The 18712-nt window shown below is 42.8% G+C and overlaps 2 protein-coding genes across 7 annotated transcripts in view; one reads left to right on the top strand and one right to left on the bottom strand.

Annotated features, from left to right (window-relative positions):
• The window catches only part of ccdc191 (coiled-coil domain containing 191), a 12638-nt gene extending 198 nt beyond the window's left edge, over positions 1-12440 (top strand). Inside the window, exons 2-18 of the mRNA XM_086191026.1 lie at positions 257-300; positions 1203-1241; positions 1361-1493; positions 1610-1741; positions 2949-3127; positions 3207-3430; positions 4091-4229; positions 4353-4547; positions 4628-4879; positions 5484-5800; positions 7619-7710; positions 8047-8129; positions 8233-8334; positions 8479-8622; positions 10310-10462; positions 10739-10893; positions 12088-12440. Coding sequence (XP_086047152.1) covers positions 257-300; positions 1203-1241; positions 1361-1493; positions 1610-1741; positions 2949-3127; positions 3207-3430; positions 4091-4229; positions 4353-4547; positions 4628-4879; positions 5484-5800; positions 7619-7710; positions 8047-8129; positions 8233-8334; positions 8479-8622; positions 10310-10462; positions 10739-10893; positions 12088-12229 — 2525 coding nt within the window. The 3' untranslated portion in view covers positions 12230-12440. The remainder of the gene's footprint in view (positions 1-256; positions 301-1202; positions 1242-1360; positions 1494-1609; positions 1742-2948; positions 3128-3206; positions 3431-4090; positions 4230-4352; positions 4548-4627; positions 4880-5483; positions 5801-7618; positions 7711-8046; positions 8130-8232; positions 8335-8478; positions 8623-10309; positions 10463-10738; positions 10894-12087) is intronic.
• zdhhc23b (zDHHC palmitoyltransferase 23b) lies at positions 12301-18232 on the bottom strand. 6 transcript variants are annotated; one of them, XM_086191034.1, is made up of 6 exons: positions 17967-18232; positions 17595-17866; positions 16264-16424; positions 15114-15797; positions 14489-14656; positions 12301-13402 (listed from the first exon to the last, which is right to left on the bottom strand). In XM_086191034.1, exons 3-6 carry the CDS (start codon positions 16404-16406, stop codon positions 13132-13134), a joined length of 1266 nt encoding a protein of 421 aa, XP_086047160.1. In that variant the 5' UTR covers positions 16407-16424; positions 17595-17866; positions 17967-18232; the 3' UTR covers positions 12301-13131. The 6 variants fall into 6 exon arrangements, with proteins under 6 accessions (XP_086047160.1, XP_086047165.1, XP_086047163.1 ...); XM_086191039.1 differs by lacking the exon at positions 17595-17866 and having other exon boundaries at positions 15114-15480; positions 15559-15797; positions 17921-18232; XM_086191037.1 differs by lacking the exon at positions 17595-17866 and having other exon boundaries at positions 18054-18232.
• Between the last annotated feature and the right edge of the window lie 480 nt (positions 18233-18712).

The raw sequence follows: 18712 nt of genomic DNA on the forward strand, positions 1-18712 counted from the left end.
GTAATTAGTCCAAAAAAATAGGGCTAAATCACCGCATGACCTAGGATTCTCTGTAGCTTGACGGGACTTGACGGAAGATGTGTGTGTGTGCAACTTTGTTTTTTTAGAAGTGGCCTTTTTTCGTCGCTTGAAACTTATAATGTGCGACATTTTTTGGGTTGCTTTTGTTGGAGGAACAGAAGAAGAGGCTGAAGTGATAGCTGAGACAATGTTGTAACCTTTAAAAGTCGATCTCTATTACATATGTCATTTCCAGATCACGATACTCACCTGTTTAGATGGAGGAGGCTCGACAAGAAGGTAAATTTGGTCTTTCGAATTCATGTCAGCTCCTGTAGTGTTTGGGTTAAATTTTGCAGTCTGTTTTAGGTTTTAAATCCAAATTTGTTCATCTCTTCTCGTTCTCTTATATAAACGGAAAACACATTTTCACTCTTTGTCCTTTGGACCGCATTAATCCCCTCCAGGGGCAAAGCATAATTGTAATTTTAATTGCCCTTTTGGATTTATGAATGAAGGAAAGGCACATCAGTGTTGATACTATGGACTTGTGTCTAGCTGGTGTCAGGGGAAGTTTAGAAATGTCATACAGATGGCCTTTCCCAGATACTGCCTTGAGCATCACTTGCCTGCAGCCTCAGTCACAGATAGAAGAATCGCTGCAAGTAAAGCACCGACATTTGGACGTGCTGGAAATGATTTTGAAGTAATCTGCTGATTTAAGGCAACGGCTAAGCTTTCCCCCTGAAATAATCCGCAGACATCAGGCATCGCCTCAGCGTTCAGTTCACACTCTGTCCCTGCAGCTCAAGGTGTCTGTAAGCTTGTCTGAAACAGGTTAAGGTGACCATGAGGGCTGCATTTTTATTGTGGGTTCAGTCACATGATGCTTGATATTGCCGCGGTGTAAGGTTGGACTTAGGAGCAGACACTCGTGCAGTCAGTCACTAAGTCACTCAAAAAATAAATATTCAATCAGTTCACCATTGTGCTGATGGAAGTTTTGAAGTTGTTTTACTCCTTGTAGTTTTACTGACTTCAATCTCCTGAGATATCAGAAACAATACATGAAATGATGACTATTTTAAGTGGGCGCATGAGTATATGCGGCTGCATCATGAATGATATCTCATCCGTGAGACTCTTGTTCATATAAATTCATCACCATGAACTTTAATATATTTGTTTGTTTTTGATATCAGTTGCAGGGGAAGAATGACAACATTGATCGTTGGAGGAAGGTGCCAAGTACTTTCATGCTGTCAAATTTCTTGCATAATTTTTTTGTAATCTAATATAAATGATCACATTGCACTGATGGACCGATTTTCTCTACCCTCGTGAAAACCCTTCTCCCAAGCGAGTAGAGAGAGCCTCCGAGTTTGCTTTATCCGAAGCTTTCCCCACCAAGAAACGTCCTTCAGGAAATAGTCAGGCCGTAGCTTTGCAAAGCTGTGACCAGTTGAGAGATCACGATGACGCGTACAGTGAAGGTAGGTCAGCCCATAAAAAGATAATCCATGCGTCTCTAGGGAAGTGTTACATATATATTGCAGAGTTGTGCAGCCGCTGGCTGGATGATGATGTTGGGGCTTGTTGTGTCTTGCAGCGGAAGCTCTTTTAAGTGATTGGCTGGGCAGTAAGCTGCAACTGGACCAGGAGATAGAGGAGGATGACCTGACTTGCCCTACTGAGAGGGAGAGCCCCCCTGCACAAACCGCAAACTACAGCAACTTTGATGGTACTGAGCAAGAATAAAACTCTTCCTGGAGTTATGTTTTTGATAATTAAGACTGGTTCAAACGTGTTATCTGCAGCTATAATGGGACTAATGTGTCACATCACAGCTCATAAATCAAGTCCGAGACTATAAAAGTGTGAAGGATTGGTGTGCAAAATCTTTAAAAAAAAACAAAAACACTTCTCTTCTTTCAAACCAGTTACTTTTAGCAGAGATATGTTTGGATTTATTTTTCAGTTAATTAGTCCCTCAAGGTCACGTTTGTTTATTCAGTTGTATTTATACAGTGTTTCTTTTTAAAGGTGCCATTACTTATGTCTAGAGGTGTTGCTGTGCTGCTGCTGTTTGGGCAGCCATGGCTTGTTGGATGCTAGAAAACCTCCCTGATGAATGTCTGACTTCAGTCTCAAAGTTTTCACCGTCGTCTCTGAGTTCCAACTTTAATGTCTGATTTTCATATCAGAGGTATTTTTCTCCCATTGTTTTACTGACCAGTGTAGTGCATGACAGGGGCATGAAAACTAAAAAGAAAATAAAGTGATAGACACTTAAGAATATGAAATATCTGCATCATATCGAATCGGTCATGTCAGAGATTTGACTCAATTTAATCTAGGATGTTTTTTTGTCATCTCAGTTGTCTGACTGTCATGTCAGACTCTTGACCCTCCGACTCAGCGCTGGTCCTCCTGGAAGTGCCAGCAGTGTGCGCACCAAGTTTGATATTAATTTGATGAACAGTTGATGATGTAATCAAGTCAGAGTCATACAGATATTTCTTGCATTTGATTTGACTCCAAGAACCAACTCAGCATTCAGCTTGATGTATATTTTTGTTCCAAATTTAAAACCATAAGAAATAACCCTAAGAAAACTCAGCTACTCTCACATAGTCTCCCTTCATACTTGCACAATCTAATCCAGTCTTTAGAAATTTAAAGAATAGAAATTTAATGTATGCTGAGCTTTCATTGAACTTTTGCTTGGTCAAATTTAAACTTTCTATCCTCAGGGATTCCCACTAGATGGTGATTGAAAAGCTCCATCCACAGCTTTCTTTTTTTTTTTAACAACACGCCTGAAAATATATATTGATTTTTAAACGATGGTGAACTGAACTGTCTAAGAAATATTCAGAGCCCCTAGTAATTTAAATGAGTCCTGTATGATACAATACTTCTCTTTGACTTGTCCAAATCTACTCAAGAGTTGTACAATCACCTGGCTGAGGAAGATGAGCACTACACTGTTAACAGCCTCCTACAAGACCTGATGGAGCGAGAGGTTTTGGACTCCGAAAAGATGGAGGAACTGGTTTTGGACGTTGGACAAACAAGGAAGAAGTTCAGAGATCCAATCCTGACCATGGAGGCACGACACCAACAGGTATTTTCCCTAAGTGAGGTAGAACGGCGTGGGTGGGAGGCTGGACGAGAAACTAATCGCCACTGATTGTCCAACGAAGGTGCGAGAGAACAGAGCCAGACGGGATGCTGAGAGACAGGAGTGGCTGAGACAGGAGGAGGCTCAGCTTGAGGCCAAGGTGGACGTGAGGAGGAAGGTGCAAGAGGAGGAAATGAGGAAGAAGAAGGAGGCACGTAGGGAGGAAGAGCTTGTGCAACAGGAGATGGTTAGATTGCGATGCCAAATGGGGGAGAGGAAGGCAAAGCAACAGCTGCCTCGACAGAGGTACGGTATACATAGCAACCTGAAGTACTGTCAGTATTATCTGTGTAAAAACAAGTTTATATTATATTCACATTTTGAAAGATTGTGAATTTAAAAAGCAACAATGTCCTTTTTCTACAAAACATTTGGGAAAGCCCATATATCATACATTTACCAAACTGTTTCTAAAGAGACTTTTGTTCATAGGGTTGAAATTGATATATTAAAAAAGAACACTGCTCATTTATAGAATAAATGGAGCTTGCATCTAGTTGTAAATAAGTTTTGGAAATCTAAAACTCTGCATGAAATTTTAATCAGATGTTAGCAAAAGCAGAACAGTTCATTCTGGAATGAGTAATGTTGAAAAATAGTAAAAAAACAAACAAACCCAAAACATATTAAATAAGGCAAGTGTGTGACTTTTTGGTGTTTGTCATTCGATGCTTTAGTTGTCTTATGGAGTAATAAGTGATAATTCTGTATAATTCTCATTGATAGCAAAAGTATTTCTGAACTGCAGCAGTGTTGCCTACTAATATGGAGACTACTGATTCAGTTCTCTGTGTAGCCACTGGCTTAGTTGGGCATCCCAAGTGTCTGCGGATGGGAGGCCAGGTGAGGTATATGTCCTGTTCGCTGCAGAGAAAAAAACATAAAGTGAAAAACTCTGTCTCACAGAGAGAGACTGGAGGAGCAGAGGGCAGCCAAGAGCCTCCAGTCAGCTCCTCCATATTCCATACAGCAGCAGCAGCAGGAGACAGAAAAACTGCGTAGAGAACAGAAAGTTCAAATCATGGCTCATATGAATAACCTCAAGGTTGGTATATGTACCCTGTGTAGGTGTTTACACACACACACACACACACACACACACACACATGTATATATTCTGTATGTACTGTTTATAATGTTTGTTTGTTTGTTTTTTGATGCATTGTAGTGTCTGCAGAGGCATTTCTCTACATGGTATTCAGTGGTGTTGGACCGAAGGCTACGTGTAGGTAAGGCCAAGGCTCTGTATGACTGGAAGATGCAGCTGAGAGCTTGGCGAGCGTGGCGAGCTGTGTTGTGGGCAGAAAAAAAAAAGCGTGAGGTGGTGAGGACTGAGGAGGCACTACGAGCTGAAAACAGGCAAGTTGTATATCACAGCTTCCTGCCTAGACACTGATGGTTACAGTTCGTTAACCGAAATTTGAACATGCCTCTTCCAGACAGTGCCACCTGGCTGTGGAAAGTGACCGAAGGCGGTTGCTACGGCGATGTCTGCATAACTGGCAGCTATGGTGTCGAACGGAGAGGTCAAAACGGGAGCTTTTGGCTCAGCAGCAGGAAACCCGGTGCAAGATGGCGGCATTAATTAATGCTGCATCAACAGGCAAACTCAAAGCTACAAGGCCCCCGGATCATCAGTCAGCTGTGCTGGTGACATCTTGTCAACCCAACCCAACCCAAGAACCCACAGGGAAGGTGGGCGTGACACCCATAAATTCTAATATTATCAGCCATAAGGCACATATTATTCATCAGTGCCTCCAGCTAGACTGACAAATGAAGGGTGAAGTGAATATGGCTGAAAATTTCTTAGTTTGCCACCCACAGAGAAAAACCTTCCTTGCTGAAGTAGCTTTACAATGAAAGAGGGAGGAGTGTAAATGTAGGAGGCACAGAAGGAAGGAAGGAATGCGAGAGAGGCAACGGAGGTGTAAGGATAGTGGAACAGAGCTCCAGTGGCTGAAGAAACAGGGCAGGAAGTCACAGGAGTTCATGTTGGAGGGTTCAGAATTGAGGCCACTGTCGTCAGAAGGCCTCTGCCATACCACAAAAGCCAGGGTTGAACTCAGGATTCACAGCAGATTAAAAAGCCTCGAGAAAGTGATCAGAGCTTGATACTTTATTTGTTCTGAGACCTGCTGGATCTTGGTTCAGGTCAGATTTTGCCATATATACTGTATATATATGTGTGTGTGTGTGTATGTATATATATATATATATATATATATATATATATATATATATATATATATATATATATAATACATATGTATCATCGGGTCTGTTTTATACTCCTTAGGAAGATCCTCACAAGTCAGTGCAGCTTACTGAGCCGTGGCAGGTGAGCCGTCGCCATGTAGCGCCAACTGCTGCTGAGCTCCACAAGGCTAGGCAGAGGATCGATGGCGGTGGCTTTGTCGGTAGCCGAGGTGGTAGGTTTGAAAACAGACACGCTGCCCAGCAGCAGATCATCACGCAGCAAAGGAAACGTCTCAAGGAGCAGCAAGAGGAGATCACACGACTGAAAGAGAAGCAGGACATAAGGGGTCTGAAGATGGAAGCACAGAAAAAAGAAGCCCTCATCCAGCCAAAGAGCTGCAACTCTGCACAGACGAGGTATGCTGACTGCATGTCAGAGAGAGTGAAGAATCCAAGTTCTCCGGTGCAACTCTCACCAGATTGTGTGTGTTCTTGAACTGGTACCTTTCAAGACATTCTTAACCTTGGTTCTGTCTGACAAACTGGCCTGTATTCTCACCAGTTTTGAGGTAAATCGTTGCTACATTGACAGAGGCTGTCAGAGCTGTCTCTGCACCTACATCCTAACCAGAGTTAGTAAAGTCTTAAAAATGGTGAGTGAACAATAAAACAAATACAATTGTACATTTTTGGACTAGAAGTATGAGAGCGATACATCAGACAACATTTGAAAGTGAATCAAAAACAAGACTCATTCATTTTACCGGCTCACACACAGGGATCCGATGCTACTGGGATGGCTTCAGACCGCACATGTCACATGTGGTCATATACTTTAATCACGCATGTGCATCGCCGTGCTGTAAGATGGCAAGGAGGAGGAGGGGCGGTGAGATATCATCACAGCTCGACATGTTTTTTTGTCCAGTTCCTGCTGCAAAACTGAATTGCAGCAAATTAATTGTCAGTCAAAACACTTGTGCCATTTCAAGGGCTCATTTCCAGGTACAGCAAAGTCATAAGACACACTTTTACAAAGAATTTGTAAGCTGCATTTTATCATATCATTCACTTTTATGAGGAAGCATTTGAAAAATCTCAATGATGATGTCTCCTTCATGGTCAAGTCTTTTATTAATGCTCACATTTATCAATTATGAATGAGAAGCATTAAACCATCTGTTCTGCACATTATTAATCAATAGAATAAGTAATTTTCTCACTTTCTGATCAGGAAAATGCTATTAAAGCAAAACCAGAGAGAGGAGGAGGAGGAGGAGGAGGAGGAGGAAAACTCACAACCTAGAGCCCTCAACAATGACCTTCAAGTGATTAATAAGGCTTCTATTACAAATTAGGAAGCTGTTTTGTTGTCATCAACAGCAATTTTGTTGAGTGTAGGTCAGAAATTGTCAGTTGAAATTAGGCAAACTTGGAAATGTGCAAATCAAAGACTAAATTCACCACACTAAATGTATAAAAAATACAGCTTTGTGTGTATGAATATATCGAAAACCTGCAGTCGTGATGAATTTAGGGCCATCATTGTTTCAAATATTTTGCCATAAACTCCAGCTGTTGGTGGATAGAAATTTTGCATTAACAATATCATATTCAGTAGGTGTTTGTTTTTTCATCTCCTTTGAATACCCACTGACTCTGGCAGATAGCTGGATCTTACAACAACACTAATTTTTCAGTTGTGTTTTTAATCATCTAAGAGGCTGAAAGGTTTTGGAATTTGTTTTTGTTTTTTCCTCTTTAAAAAGAATACACCTTCAAACTAACATATAGAAAACGCTGAGCATGGTGCACAGTCTTAATTCTTCAATCAGACGCACTGAGGGAAACTGAGGTAAACTCCATTATCAGCTGTCCTGATTAAATATGAATCACACAGGAGTGGATGCAAAGAAAGAGATCCGTCACGGAGATTGGAGAGCTTAGAGAGAATGAAGGAGCAGGTAGTTCATGAACTAATGTAAATATTTCATTAATCCTGCTCCACATAATTGTATATATTTATGCCATTGAAGATAAGTTGTACTTTTCTTTAAATTATTGAATTTATATAATTTTTCACCGCATAATTTTGTTTTGAAATTGATCAGTGGCATACTGATCCCTGTTTGAGCTCACCGCGAATCAATAATCTGTCTGAATAGAGTTTCCCAGGTGAGGATGAAGAATCATAACAATCATTTGCTTCTGTGCTGCTGGCTATGATCGTTGAAGGACCCCTGGGGGTAACGGAGACCCCGTCAGTCGCTTTGCACCTCCGAGGAAAGCTGTCACACACCAGACTTTGTCCCATCCGCTCATCACAGGTCAGTTAACTACATTCAGCAGAACAAACGCACATATGGATGGAAGCACACACAATGTCTTCCTCCAATACTGAAGGTTTTTCTTTCAAGGAAATTGAATGGCGTATCATATGCGCGCACACACAAACACATGCACACACGCGCACACACACAATGTTTGCAGACACAGCAGATATATATCTTCTTGCAAACAGAATTCTGCATCCCTTTCATCTAGAAAACCACACAGTTCTCAAACATCAAGTTTTCCATAGTGTGTTGAGAATATTAGGGGGCTTCTCTGCCTCCACCATTTAGACCTGAAGAATATCTTGTGCTCCTTCTGTCTCTCTAAAGCCATGGAGGAACGCGCACTCCAGCGAGCGGAACGCAGAAGGGAAATCGAGGAAATCAGAAGAAAGAAGGAAGAAGAAAAACTGGTGAGAGAATGATTTTCTTGAGTTAGCAGAACTACCTCTACGGAGCAAGCTGGCTTTGTTTGATATGATTTGTTTATGACAAACAACACACTGTAAAATGAAGGCTGCAATGAAGGCTGCCGAGGAGCAGATGCAGAGGGAGGAAGAGGAGGAGAAACGGAGAGCAGCAGAAAAGAGGAGAGAAGAGAAACAGTTGAAGAAAATGGTGAGCTATAGATCATATTTCAGACTGACATGCAGGAGGACTGTACCCTTGTGGCACATTTCACACTATTAAACAATTTTCACCCTGTGTGTGTGCGTGTGTGTGCGTGTGTGTGTGCGTGTGTGTGTTTGTGTGCGCGCGCAGAGGGACGAGGAAAGACAGAGGCAACTTGAAAAGCATCGGGAACAACTGAAACGGGCCCATCAGCACTACCACAGGACCTTGTTACTACGACGAGGCCTGCTACCATGGAAACGGCTCATTCAACTCAAGAGAGACAACACACAGGTACCTCAGCTGTTTTTTTTCAGCTGTCGTCAATTACAGCAACACACACACACACACACACACACACAGTATTTCCAAGCACATTCAGTTTTCTCTCAGTCCTCTAATCAAAATGAGAATGAGGAATTGTTCTTCATTCTGCAACACAAAACACAATTTGAACAGGGAATTGTGTAAAGACATTGAATAATAAAAGTCGACTGGACCCTTAAAAAGCATGTATGAGCTTCTAGCTTGGAAGCAGTCAAATGAAAGTGTTTCAATCTGCACTCTGGTAAAAGGATGTCTGTAATTGTCTCGAAAACTGGATATTTTGTCATTTCCTACCATCTTTATGGAAGGATATAATGGCTAAATTGATCCTAAAAGGGGTTGAAAACTGTGTTGTAAATCACCTCCACTTTAGCTGGAGGGCACTGAGAATGCATACATCTGCCAAGGTGAGCCAAACCCAGCCTATAACCAGCAGTGATGAGCGGGCCCTCACACTCCACACAGTGTGTAGCTGCTCTGTCCAGTGAAACCTGATAGTATTTAGATTTTGCATGAAGGAGAAGACTAATTTATGCACTATGGTGTAAAAGATCACTACCTGGCTCCTCTAGGTGGCACAGGAAAACACATGATGTAGCTGTACATCAAGTGAAGACAACACAGTGTGACTTTGATGTACGAAGATCAAGTCATGTTCGTTGAATAAGGCTTACATCCCGTAACCACTAGGTGGCGATATGACTGAAGTTACACTTTTCTGCTTCGTGACTAAATATCAATGCTGGCTGCCCTGCCACAGTGACACAGCTTAATGAAAGCTCACAGTAATTATCAGCAAGTTCTTAAGGTGTTTCTGACCAAATTTGAGACGGATCCGGTTAACCCACCAGGAAGAGGACAAAAAGACAGGATTAAATTTCCTCTTGCCACCAGACGGCGCCATGATTAATTTGTCTCAGTGGTTTCTTCCATGGCTCATACTATACAACTTCATCATGTTTGGAGAAAATGGTCCTCAGATTTTTTTGGGTAATCCTGCTCACACAACTCCAAAAACATCATCTTCTTGCCAAAGACTATTTGTTATCATTATAAGAATCTCTATTTCTCTTCTCTCTGCTTCATTTTCAATAATTCTTGCATTTATTTATTATCCTTATTAATTTAGTCAGAATATAATTTATATAATTTAATCATTCGCAGTCATTTTTCATAATTTCAGGATGGCCTATGGTTATAAAGTGTTTTGGAATTTCAAAGTGCTATATTAAGTTGATGATCATTATTCACACTGTGTCCACAGGCAGCCCACACTTAACACATTTTATTCACTGATAATTGTGAGCAATGAGCAAACTGTTGTAATAAAAATACAAAACACCTTCAACCCAAAGATAAAACACAAATATACCAAACCCCCAAGCTACTTGGACTCTTAAATATGCACATATACACCCAAAAGAGTTTACTATAATATTATTATCTCCAAAATGTTCCTGCCAATGTTCGCACCACATCACATATAAGTACAGAGAATCTTGTTTCACGGAAAGAAATAAAACCTTTTGTTGGATCCAGACAAAGACAGCCGCTTGGTTATTTCATACAACTTCCATTGTTTCGATCTGGCACATGTGATTGAGTTGGAATGCATTCATTCATCAGCGTGTACCATCTTTTCAATCTCTGCCAGCTGGCCGAGACCCACAACAATCTCTTCCTCCTGAGGCGCTTCACACTTGCCTGGCAACAATCAGCAAGAGAGTCCCTGTCGAAGAAAGAAGCTTCTGCTGACCAACTGCACCAGCACTTTTTGCTTTGGAAGAGCTTAAGCGGTTGGAAAAGAGTGTGTATACACCGGTGCTCTCTCTAACACACACACACACACACACACACACACACACACACACACACACACACGGCCAGTCAGTGCTGACAGTGATTTAGAACAGCATCTTTGACTAATCTCCTTTACCTGCACTCAATTATTTTAAGGTGCCCTCTTTTTAAAGATAAAAGAACATTCCTGTGTGCTGTCTCTTCTGCTTGTTTAGGCATAAACCTGATGTGAATATTAATCAAACCCAGACATTTCTCAATCAATACTTGTGGGTTGTTTCAGCAAAGGGAACGGCGAATGATTCAGGAGGAGCGAGCCCAGCATTTCTATCGGACTCGCACTCTGAGGATGTTCCTGCTAGCACTGCTGAGCCACGTGACCCAGAAGAGGCTGGTGGAGTTGGACTGTCTGGAGCTGGCTCAGGAGCACAATAACAGGTCTGCTTCCTGTGACTTTTTGTCATAGTGTGCATGTGGCAGCAAGACGACATCGCTAAAGTCATTGTGATTCATCTTGAGGGGGACATGAAAGGTTGTACCAAGTACATCGTGTAGCTTTCAAAACCAGAAATGTCAACCTTCTGGTGGAGGAAGAGGCTGAATGTTACCAATGTGGCAGTCGGATTCATAGAAATCTCTTCTTTTGAGGAATTTCCAAGGAGACAGAAGTGGCCCGCAGCCACTTGGGATGCACGAAGGAATCAGCACGTCAACCATACATTGGAAAACTCACTTTTTCAGTTCTGATGCATATATTTTTGGGGAACTGATGTGACTACTAACACACAATCTGTGAAATAAGAAAACCCAGTCTTCCTGATGTGGGCTGGTTCACTCGGTCGTCTTGTGATTCAACGAGCTACTCAGGTTTGATGCCCCTTAAATGCATCACAAGAGGCTTCATTGAAATTGTAACCGCTGCTGCATCTTTCTACAACCATGCTCCACCTAAGAGGGTGTTTTCATTGCACAATGCCTCAGGAGGAAATCTGGTTATGGTAAGGGGCGTGGCTTCCTCTCCAACTACCAAGGTTACAATTTGAGGATTTCTGACTGTAAATACATGTTCACGTAAATTTTTCACAGAAATTAAACTGGACAAAGGGCATAATATGGCCACTTTAATATATCAAAATCCAGCTAACAGTGAATAACTATATCAGCCCAGTTTTGCTCAGGTCTCTTCTCTGCTGTTTAATTATGATCTGGAGACAATGTGGTAAATATATAATCTATGGGTTTTTCCAAATATTTTGAAAAAAGTGAATCTTTTTCTGTACGCATAAAACGCACTTATACATTTTAGAACTTATCATTGACCATGTTTTTTCTTTGTTCTCACATTTCTTTTAGTCCAGCAATTATTTGGTCTATAATGCAAATGTGGGGGAAAAAACACAAAAAACGTGTGTTTGCTGGAGTTTTAGTAAAATAATGATTTCACTCTTACGAGCCACTAAATGTGAATGAGTAGAAACTTCTTAAGTGAAATCCCCATAGCAGCCTTTGATCTCACAGTTCCATAATTTGAAGTCTCATTAGGAATTTTCAGCCTGAGTAACCAGTGATTCAGTTTCTCATTGCTCACTTGTTCTTTTTCCTTCTGTTCCACCATCCGCCTACACTTTTCAGACGGTTGTTGCAACGATGCCTCCTGGCCTGGAGTCAGCTTCCGTATCTACAACGTAAAGAAAGGGAGAGTGCGGCGAGGAGGGAGAAGCTTGGACGGAAAGTGATGAAAGTTCTGCCTGATTTCTATTCCCATCCACAATAAAACCCCTGGGAGAGACAGTAGACGGGTCACATACCAATACAGAAGTCACCAGAACAACTCCCAAACTCTGGGGAGGGCATGGACACAGCTTACCTTTATTTAATCCCCCCCAAAAAATACAGATTTTTTCATACAAGCACAAAACAAATCCATACAATATTTAGGATACAAATCTTTTCTATCCTTTTGAAATTAAAGCAAGTTTCATTGAAACCACTAAAGAGTAGACTCATTTCTTCTGTGTATTGATCTGATGTTAGTCCATCATATTTCCTCAACTCTTTAATTCAGGAGTTTAAAACTATTCCATCACACTGTAGAACCCTTCTTCGCCGGATTATCTGGCTTGTGCAAAGATGTTTTATTCATCCTCCATAACACATCAGGTTCCCTCCTGCATGAACACTGCAGACAAGTGTTTGTGGGGTAAAGATCCATGAAATGATGCCCAGCAGGGCAGCTGCGGAGGCGTCAGAGGGTAATGTCCCTACCGGGATCAAGAGTGTGACATTGTTGTTGTTCACTCAAATTTGTCAGCTCCCAGCAAGGCACTAAATGTAGAGGAGATATAAAGACATGGTTCTAAGTCCAAGGAAGACAACTAATACGGACAAAACGTCACATTTGCTTGGTAGGCAGATGGATGTGGAATAATAGGAGGTAAGAGTCGGTGAGTAGATACAGCTGCATGGAGTCAATACAGGTGGCAATGAATGCCTCATTAGAGTTTGTGGTGGTTATTGCTGTTAAAGTCATGCAGCATCTCCACGCCTCCAGTTACGCGGCAGTAACAGTACAAGCAAAGGTGTGCAGCCAAAACGAGACCAGCTCAGTAAAATTAGGCGTCATGGTGCCATCCGGTGGACATGAGCAGAACAGCAGCCGGAAACCACAACAGTCTCTTACACAAGGTCTGGTAAGGCAGGAGGAGGAATCCGTTTGTCTGCCATGGTCATAAACTCTCCCCAGTTGCCACGGAAACCTCGAGAGTACACGCCTGTATCCACTATGAGTCCCCAGTAGGCGCTGCGGGCAGTTTTGTCCCTCAGGGCGATGCGTGCTTCCCGCTCGGTCACGTTGTAGCTGATGTTGATGACCTGCACCACTAGCAGGTGGAGAAGCCCACCGGTCACTATGCTGCTGTACCAGGCACAGGTGAAGCACAGAGCGGTGCTGGAACACAGAGTAGGACGTCTTTGAACAAGGAATCAGAGCCCAGACAATGAACAGTTCTCTGCTTCAGCATTTGATTTGGACCACAAATCCTGCAGAATGTCATTTTTTTTAAAGACACTTTTATGTCATCTACATTCCTATATAGATAAAAACCAGAAAATAGAAAACCAGAAACAAAATTAATTGGAGTTCTAAAATCCAGAAATAAATTGTTGAAGTTTCAGTCCTATCATCTCTAAATCACAGATATTTTCACATTTTGTTCTATGGTATAATTTATGACACAATTATGACTTTTGATGCTTTTACGTGTCTTTGAAGCGGCCACAGCTGACAAGTGGTCATTAAATGTCATCACACGGAAGCACAAGACTTAGTTGTGTTGCATTTAAGCCACGCATCTGTGGTACAGTTTGTTCACAGCGTAACGCTAGCTCTCCACTTTTTACGATTGCATTTATCAAAAACCACAAGTGGTGTTCATTTGTGTTTCACTGCATAAAACATGCAAGTCTCTTCCACAACAATCAAAAATGCAAGAAATAAAACCCATCATCCATGCAGCACTCTAGTAATTTCAGATAAAGTCTCAAAGGTTGTTCTGGTTGTACGTGTTCTGAAGAACTCTTTCCTCGATGTGCCCCCGACAGGTCAGTCAGATTCGTGCTACAGTAGATTATTTAAACTACCTCACATCCGTCCTAATCTCTCTGAGCTCAATCACTCTCCCAACTGCTCAAGAGGCAACACTCGGCAGTGTGAAACTGGAAGAAGGCTAATAGACGAGAACATCACAGTAACTGAATTTTGTGCATGAATCCTTGGAAAAGCGTCAGAATGCCCCGCGGTGACTCAAATAAAGGTAGTTTGCTTGAGTTATTAAAAGAAGGTAATCTTTGCTGCCAGTTCTTGTTGCCATGGGTTACATCTGAAGTGTGGATGTATCCTAAATGAATTATTCTACTCATGTAGTGTTAATTAGGTTGTCTTGAAATTAAAAACACTTCTTTAAATTATTGTACAAATGAGATATTCTGGCCTTTCCAGAAGAACTTTATTCTGACTGAACTGTGTTCTCAGTACCTGTACTGGTTGTAGACCCCCGGACAGTAGAGCAGGGCCGTGAGGAGGTTTTGTCTGGGACACACACTCTGCAGTACCAGGCTGATCCCGTACAGAGACGTAAGCAGGAAGAGGACGAGTGTAAGAAGGAAGCTGCGGTGGTTGTCCTGTCCCACGCAGCTATTGATCCTGCCCCGACAACAATGGAGGAGGGGGGGGGGGGGGAGGAGGAGGAGGAGAGGATGCACGAACACACGAGTACACAAACAGGCAGACAGAACATCGTACTGAGACCCCAGGGTTACATTACACATGCACACACACACACACACACATTCAGGAACACACATAGAAGTGAAGGACAACAAGGAACCTCGGCTATTTTTATGTTTAGTTGACGCAACATACAGAGAAAGACAGCAGGCGTGAACTGAACAAGACAGTTTCTAGAGCTCTGGTGTGTTCTGAGAAGAAAGAGACCTACGAGTGACGATTTAAAATTTCAAAAGGACGTGAGCAGGTTTTATGTTTATTCAATGGAGTAGAAAATCATGCCTGTGTGGGCGTAGAGGACGTGACACGAGGTGAAAGCACAGGAGGAAACACTGATGGCAGCTTGAGTAAGAGGCATTTTAATGGCACCAACCAGACACAGTGGTGGTCGAGACGCAGCACGCAGACACCACAGATCCGACAATGTCCCGCCCTCGGGGGCCGCACCACCTTGCACACTGGGCACCAGTTCCTCCGGCTGCTGTCCTTCAGCTCCACCTGCTCTGACGATCCTGCTCGGTTGGCCACCGTCATCGTCACAACTTGCCTCCCGGCGCTGAGGGCTGGATCTCTATCAACCAGAGGGGTGTGATAGGTGACCTTGCTGTGGACCAGCTCCTGGCTCGGCCTCACAATGCCAGGTTCTCTCTTGGTGCGGATGAGGGCTAGCAGCGTGAGGATGACACCCACTGTCACCACGGTGACTTGGACCACACCGATATCCCCGTGAGGAAGCGCCTCTGTGATGAACAAAAAGTACATATACGCCAGGGAGAAAAGGGCCAGGCTGAGGAAGAACAGTGTCCGACCCTTCTTACGGTGGGTAAAATAATAGTACCAAAGAACCAGGCCCGGTAGAGCTGTCAGAAACACCAGGCCTAGCAGGAAGTGTAAAGCGGCGAGATGCAGCAGAACTGGAAGGATGATAAGAGGAGGGATGATTGACAGCTCCACTTTTCGGGCACCACCCCACAACCAGGGCACGCGAATCCGATCTGAGACAACTTCAGCCACTTGGGACAGAGATTCAGGTTTCTGGGGCTCCCTCTTAAAAAACCTGATGGAGAAAATAAGACAAGGAATTATTTCCTCTGTGCATTCAAGGAAAATGCCATTTTTTTGGGAAATATGGTTATTTGCAAAAAAACAAACAAAGAAAAAGGTATGTTCCTTTAAATAATTTAACCAAATGTTATGTATTCTAAATTTCAGTGTTCATCAGTTCATTACAGCAACTGAGTCATCGCGCCACATGAATCCCTGACCTCATGTGACCTCACTCAAAAAAGGATTTTGGATGCGTCCCAACGCAATGATGCACCCAGGTTTCCAAATCTAGTGTGAAAAAAAAGTGCAACATGGAGTGAGCTGCCAGATCAGAACTGGGGGGGGTGGAAAGGTCAGGTAGTAATCCCTTATTTGATTAAATTACTTTGGTCAATGTGATGGCCGTTTTTTGCTCTTTTTGTCTACCGTTTCCTGAGGTTTCACGAGCAGCCGCCGGCTCGTTATAACTCCCTCACCTGTCGCAGGTGTCATCCAGGTCCTCGCAGTCGCAGCAGCAGGCCGCAACGTGGCTGCGCTCTCCGTGCCTGTTAACATACTCACAGCAGCACAGGCTCTCCTCCTCCTCCTCCTCCAGCACCTTCTTGACTCTTTTCTTCATTGCTGGCAGCCTTGTAGCCTAGTCGTTAGAAAATGATTGACTGGAGCGTGCATTTATCTTATCAATGAGACAGGTCAAAATCAAGAAAAGTGGCAGGTGAGGAAAAAATTTCAAGAGACTATCTGCAACTTCCTCTAAAAGCTGACTTCGCAGAACTGACCTCTGGATTCTGCAGCTTACCGGCTATTTGCACGAGTTTTAGACCATCGAGCCGCTCCATACAGATTTCTGCTACGCCATGCTGTAAAGCGGCCCCAGCTGTCATAAGACCCCCTACCCTCACATCTGTCCTGATTACATGTCCTGGTTCACTGCAGCCTGCTTGCATAGACAGCACAGATGGCGACGCATGGGGTGAGCTGAGGTGAGGCAGCAGCAGTGTTCGTATGACAATGGCAGCTCTCAAAACGTCAGACAGCAAACGAACCACCAAAGATGACATGGCTTCCGATTATCATCAGCCAGGAGGACAACCAGATGGATTTAGGAGTGCCATTGAATTGGGATTACCTATTACCTTTGGGCAGTGACTTCCTAGAGGATTGTGGTGATTTGAGGTTGCCTGGCAACCAGCCTGCACCCCAACTTTTGCTTAAAGTTGTTATGCTAAGCTATGCTAACCAGCTGTTTGCATTAACCTCAATTTAGCAGACAGCCTCCTGGTAAGAACTCAGCACTACTTGTCACTTGCAGTGATGAATAGAACAATTACATCGACATATCCAAAATACAAAACAGACCCAAAAGTTAAGAAGAACCAGGTTTTTTCAGGAGGGGAAAAAAAATAACTTGCTATAATTTTGTTACAAACTATTAATTTTTAATCTCAGCATTCAGTCAGTCTCCTTTCACTTACGGCATAAAAATTTAAGCAATATCAGCTTCAGTCTGTGCAAAAGCTCATCAGACAGCATGCAATTAGCATCACCATGGCAACCTCAAACAATCTCGCAGCTGATTCAGATCAGCTGATCAGACTGCTTAAATGTCCCTGTGAGTTTTTTTTTTTATTATTATCATTGTTGTTTTTAATTCTTCAACCAAACATTTGAATGACATTTCGATCAGCTTCTATTTTAACTATTATTACTGCATGTAAACAAAGTGAGCTCATAATTTTGATAAACGACATTTTATCTCAAAATTCTGAATTCATTTCATAAATAATCGTTATCATGGGATTATTACCAAGGGTACGTTTTGTCTTCTTCTTCTTTTTTTTTAAACTACCGTCAAACGCGCTTCCATACAGATGTCCAGCAGCGGCTCATGATTTTCATAATAAAATGCCTCCGTTCTCGGTGCGTGTCCGCGCTTCTTTTACATCTAGTTTCTCATAAGTTGATATCTTCGGTGCAGACAGTTTAATCGTGAAGGTCACGGTTAACCCACATGTTGACGTATTAATCCAGTCTATGAGCCGCCGTCTCGCCGGAGCTTCACAAGCCGACAGTGTACAGCTGAAAGAGGGCGGAAATAACAACAACAACCGGTAAACAGTTGCGCTAATATACCTGAACACGGAGCGGCTACATGCTGACGCTGTCCGGTAAATAGTACCCGGAATGATTCTCCCTCGTCGGGGGCTTCGAAGCGGAAGTCTTCAGCCTGGCAACGGCGCTTGTATCCGGTGTTTCTATGACTTACATGAGGGGCTGTGGTGGAAGACACCGGCAGCCGACGGTCCTTCCGGTAGCTCAGGTGTCCGGGGTCGGCAGGAGGTTTCTCACGGGGGCTTTTGGGTCCAGGTTGTGGTTTGAAACCGGGAGAAGTCCCGGTGTCTGTGCACCCAAACTGAAGAGTTTCCCTTTTGACGTCAAATGAGGTAGACTTTCCCCGCCCAGGACAACTGACACACGCGCGAACACACACACACACACACACACAGTCTTAATCCTCATCTAGAGATAGCAATATTACTATGAAATAATACAAACCCTATGAATATTACTGCTTGTTCAAATCCCTCTTGGGATGATACACATGTACGCACAGAATTTGCCAGGTTCAAAGTCCATGTCCTCTTATTAGCCCACATAAAACCCTAACGGGTCTCACATGGGCGAGTTGGATGGGTGGTACAACAAAGAGATACTTTATGAGCTACTTTATATGGCCTCTTAAAATAGTGACAAATTGTGAGATAACTTTAACCTCATAATATATTGGATATCATAGAAAGCACGCAACCAGTACTCAGGGCAGTATTTTTGCTAAGTGCCAATGATAGATCTGCACAACAGGACATGTCACAGCTGTGGAGAAATAGAAAAAAGTTTCCTTACAAAGTAACACAAGTAGGCAGT

The sequence above is a fragment of the Aulostomus chinensis genome, chromosome 21 (genome assembly GCF_037954235.1).
Source record: "Aulostomus chinensis isolate RoL2024-O1b breed Wild chromosome 21, RoL_Achi_v1.0, whole genome shotgun sequence".
NCBI classification, from domain to species: Eukaryota; Metazoa; Chordata; class Actinopteri; order Syngnathiformes; family Aulostomidae; genus Aulostomus; species Aulostomus chinensis.

What these genes read in the sequence shown, in the direction of transcription:
- zdhhc23b (XM_086191037.1), bottom strand. Translation starts at nt 16,406, where the DNA reads ATGAAGAAAAGAGTCAAGAAGGTGCTGGAGGAGGAGGAGGAGGAGAGC. An exon ending in CTGGATGACACCTGCGACAG is followed by an intron (nt 15,798 to 16,263) that starts GTGAGGGAGTTA and finishes TTTCTCCATCAG; the next exon opens with GTTTTTTAAGAGGGAGCCCC. An exon ending in CTCGACCACCACTGTGTCTG is followed by an intron (nt 14,657 to 15,113) that starts GTTGGTGCCATT and finishes TTGTCGGGGCAG; the next exon opens with GATCAATAGCTGCGTGGGAC.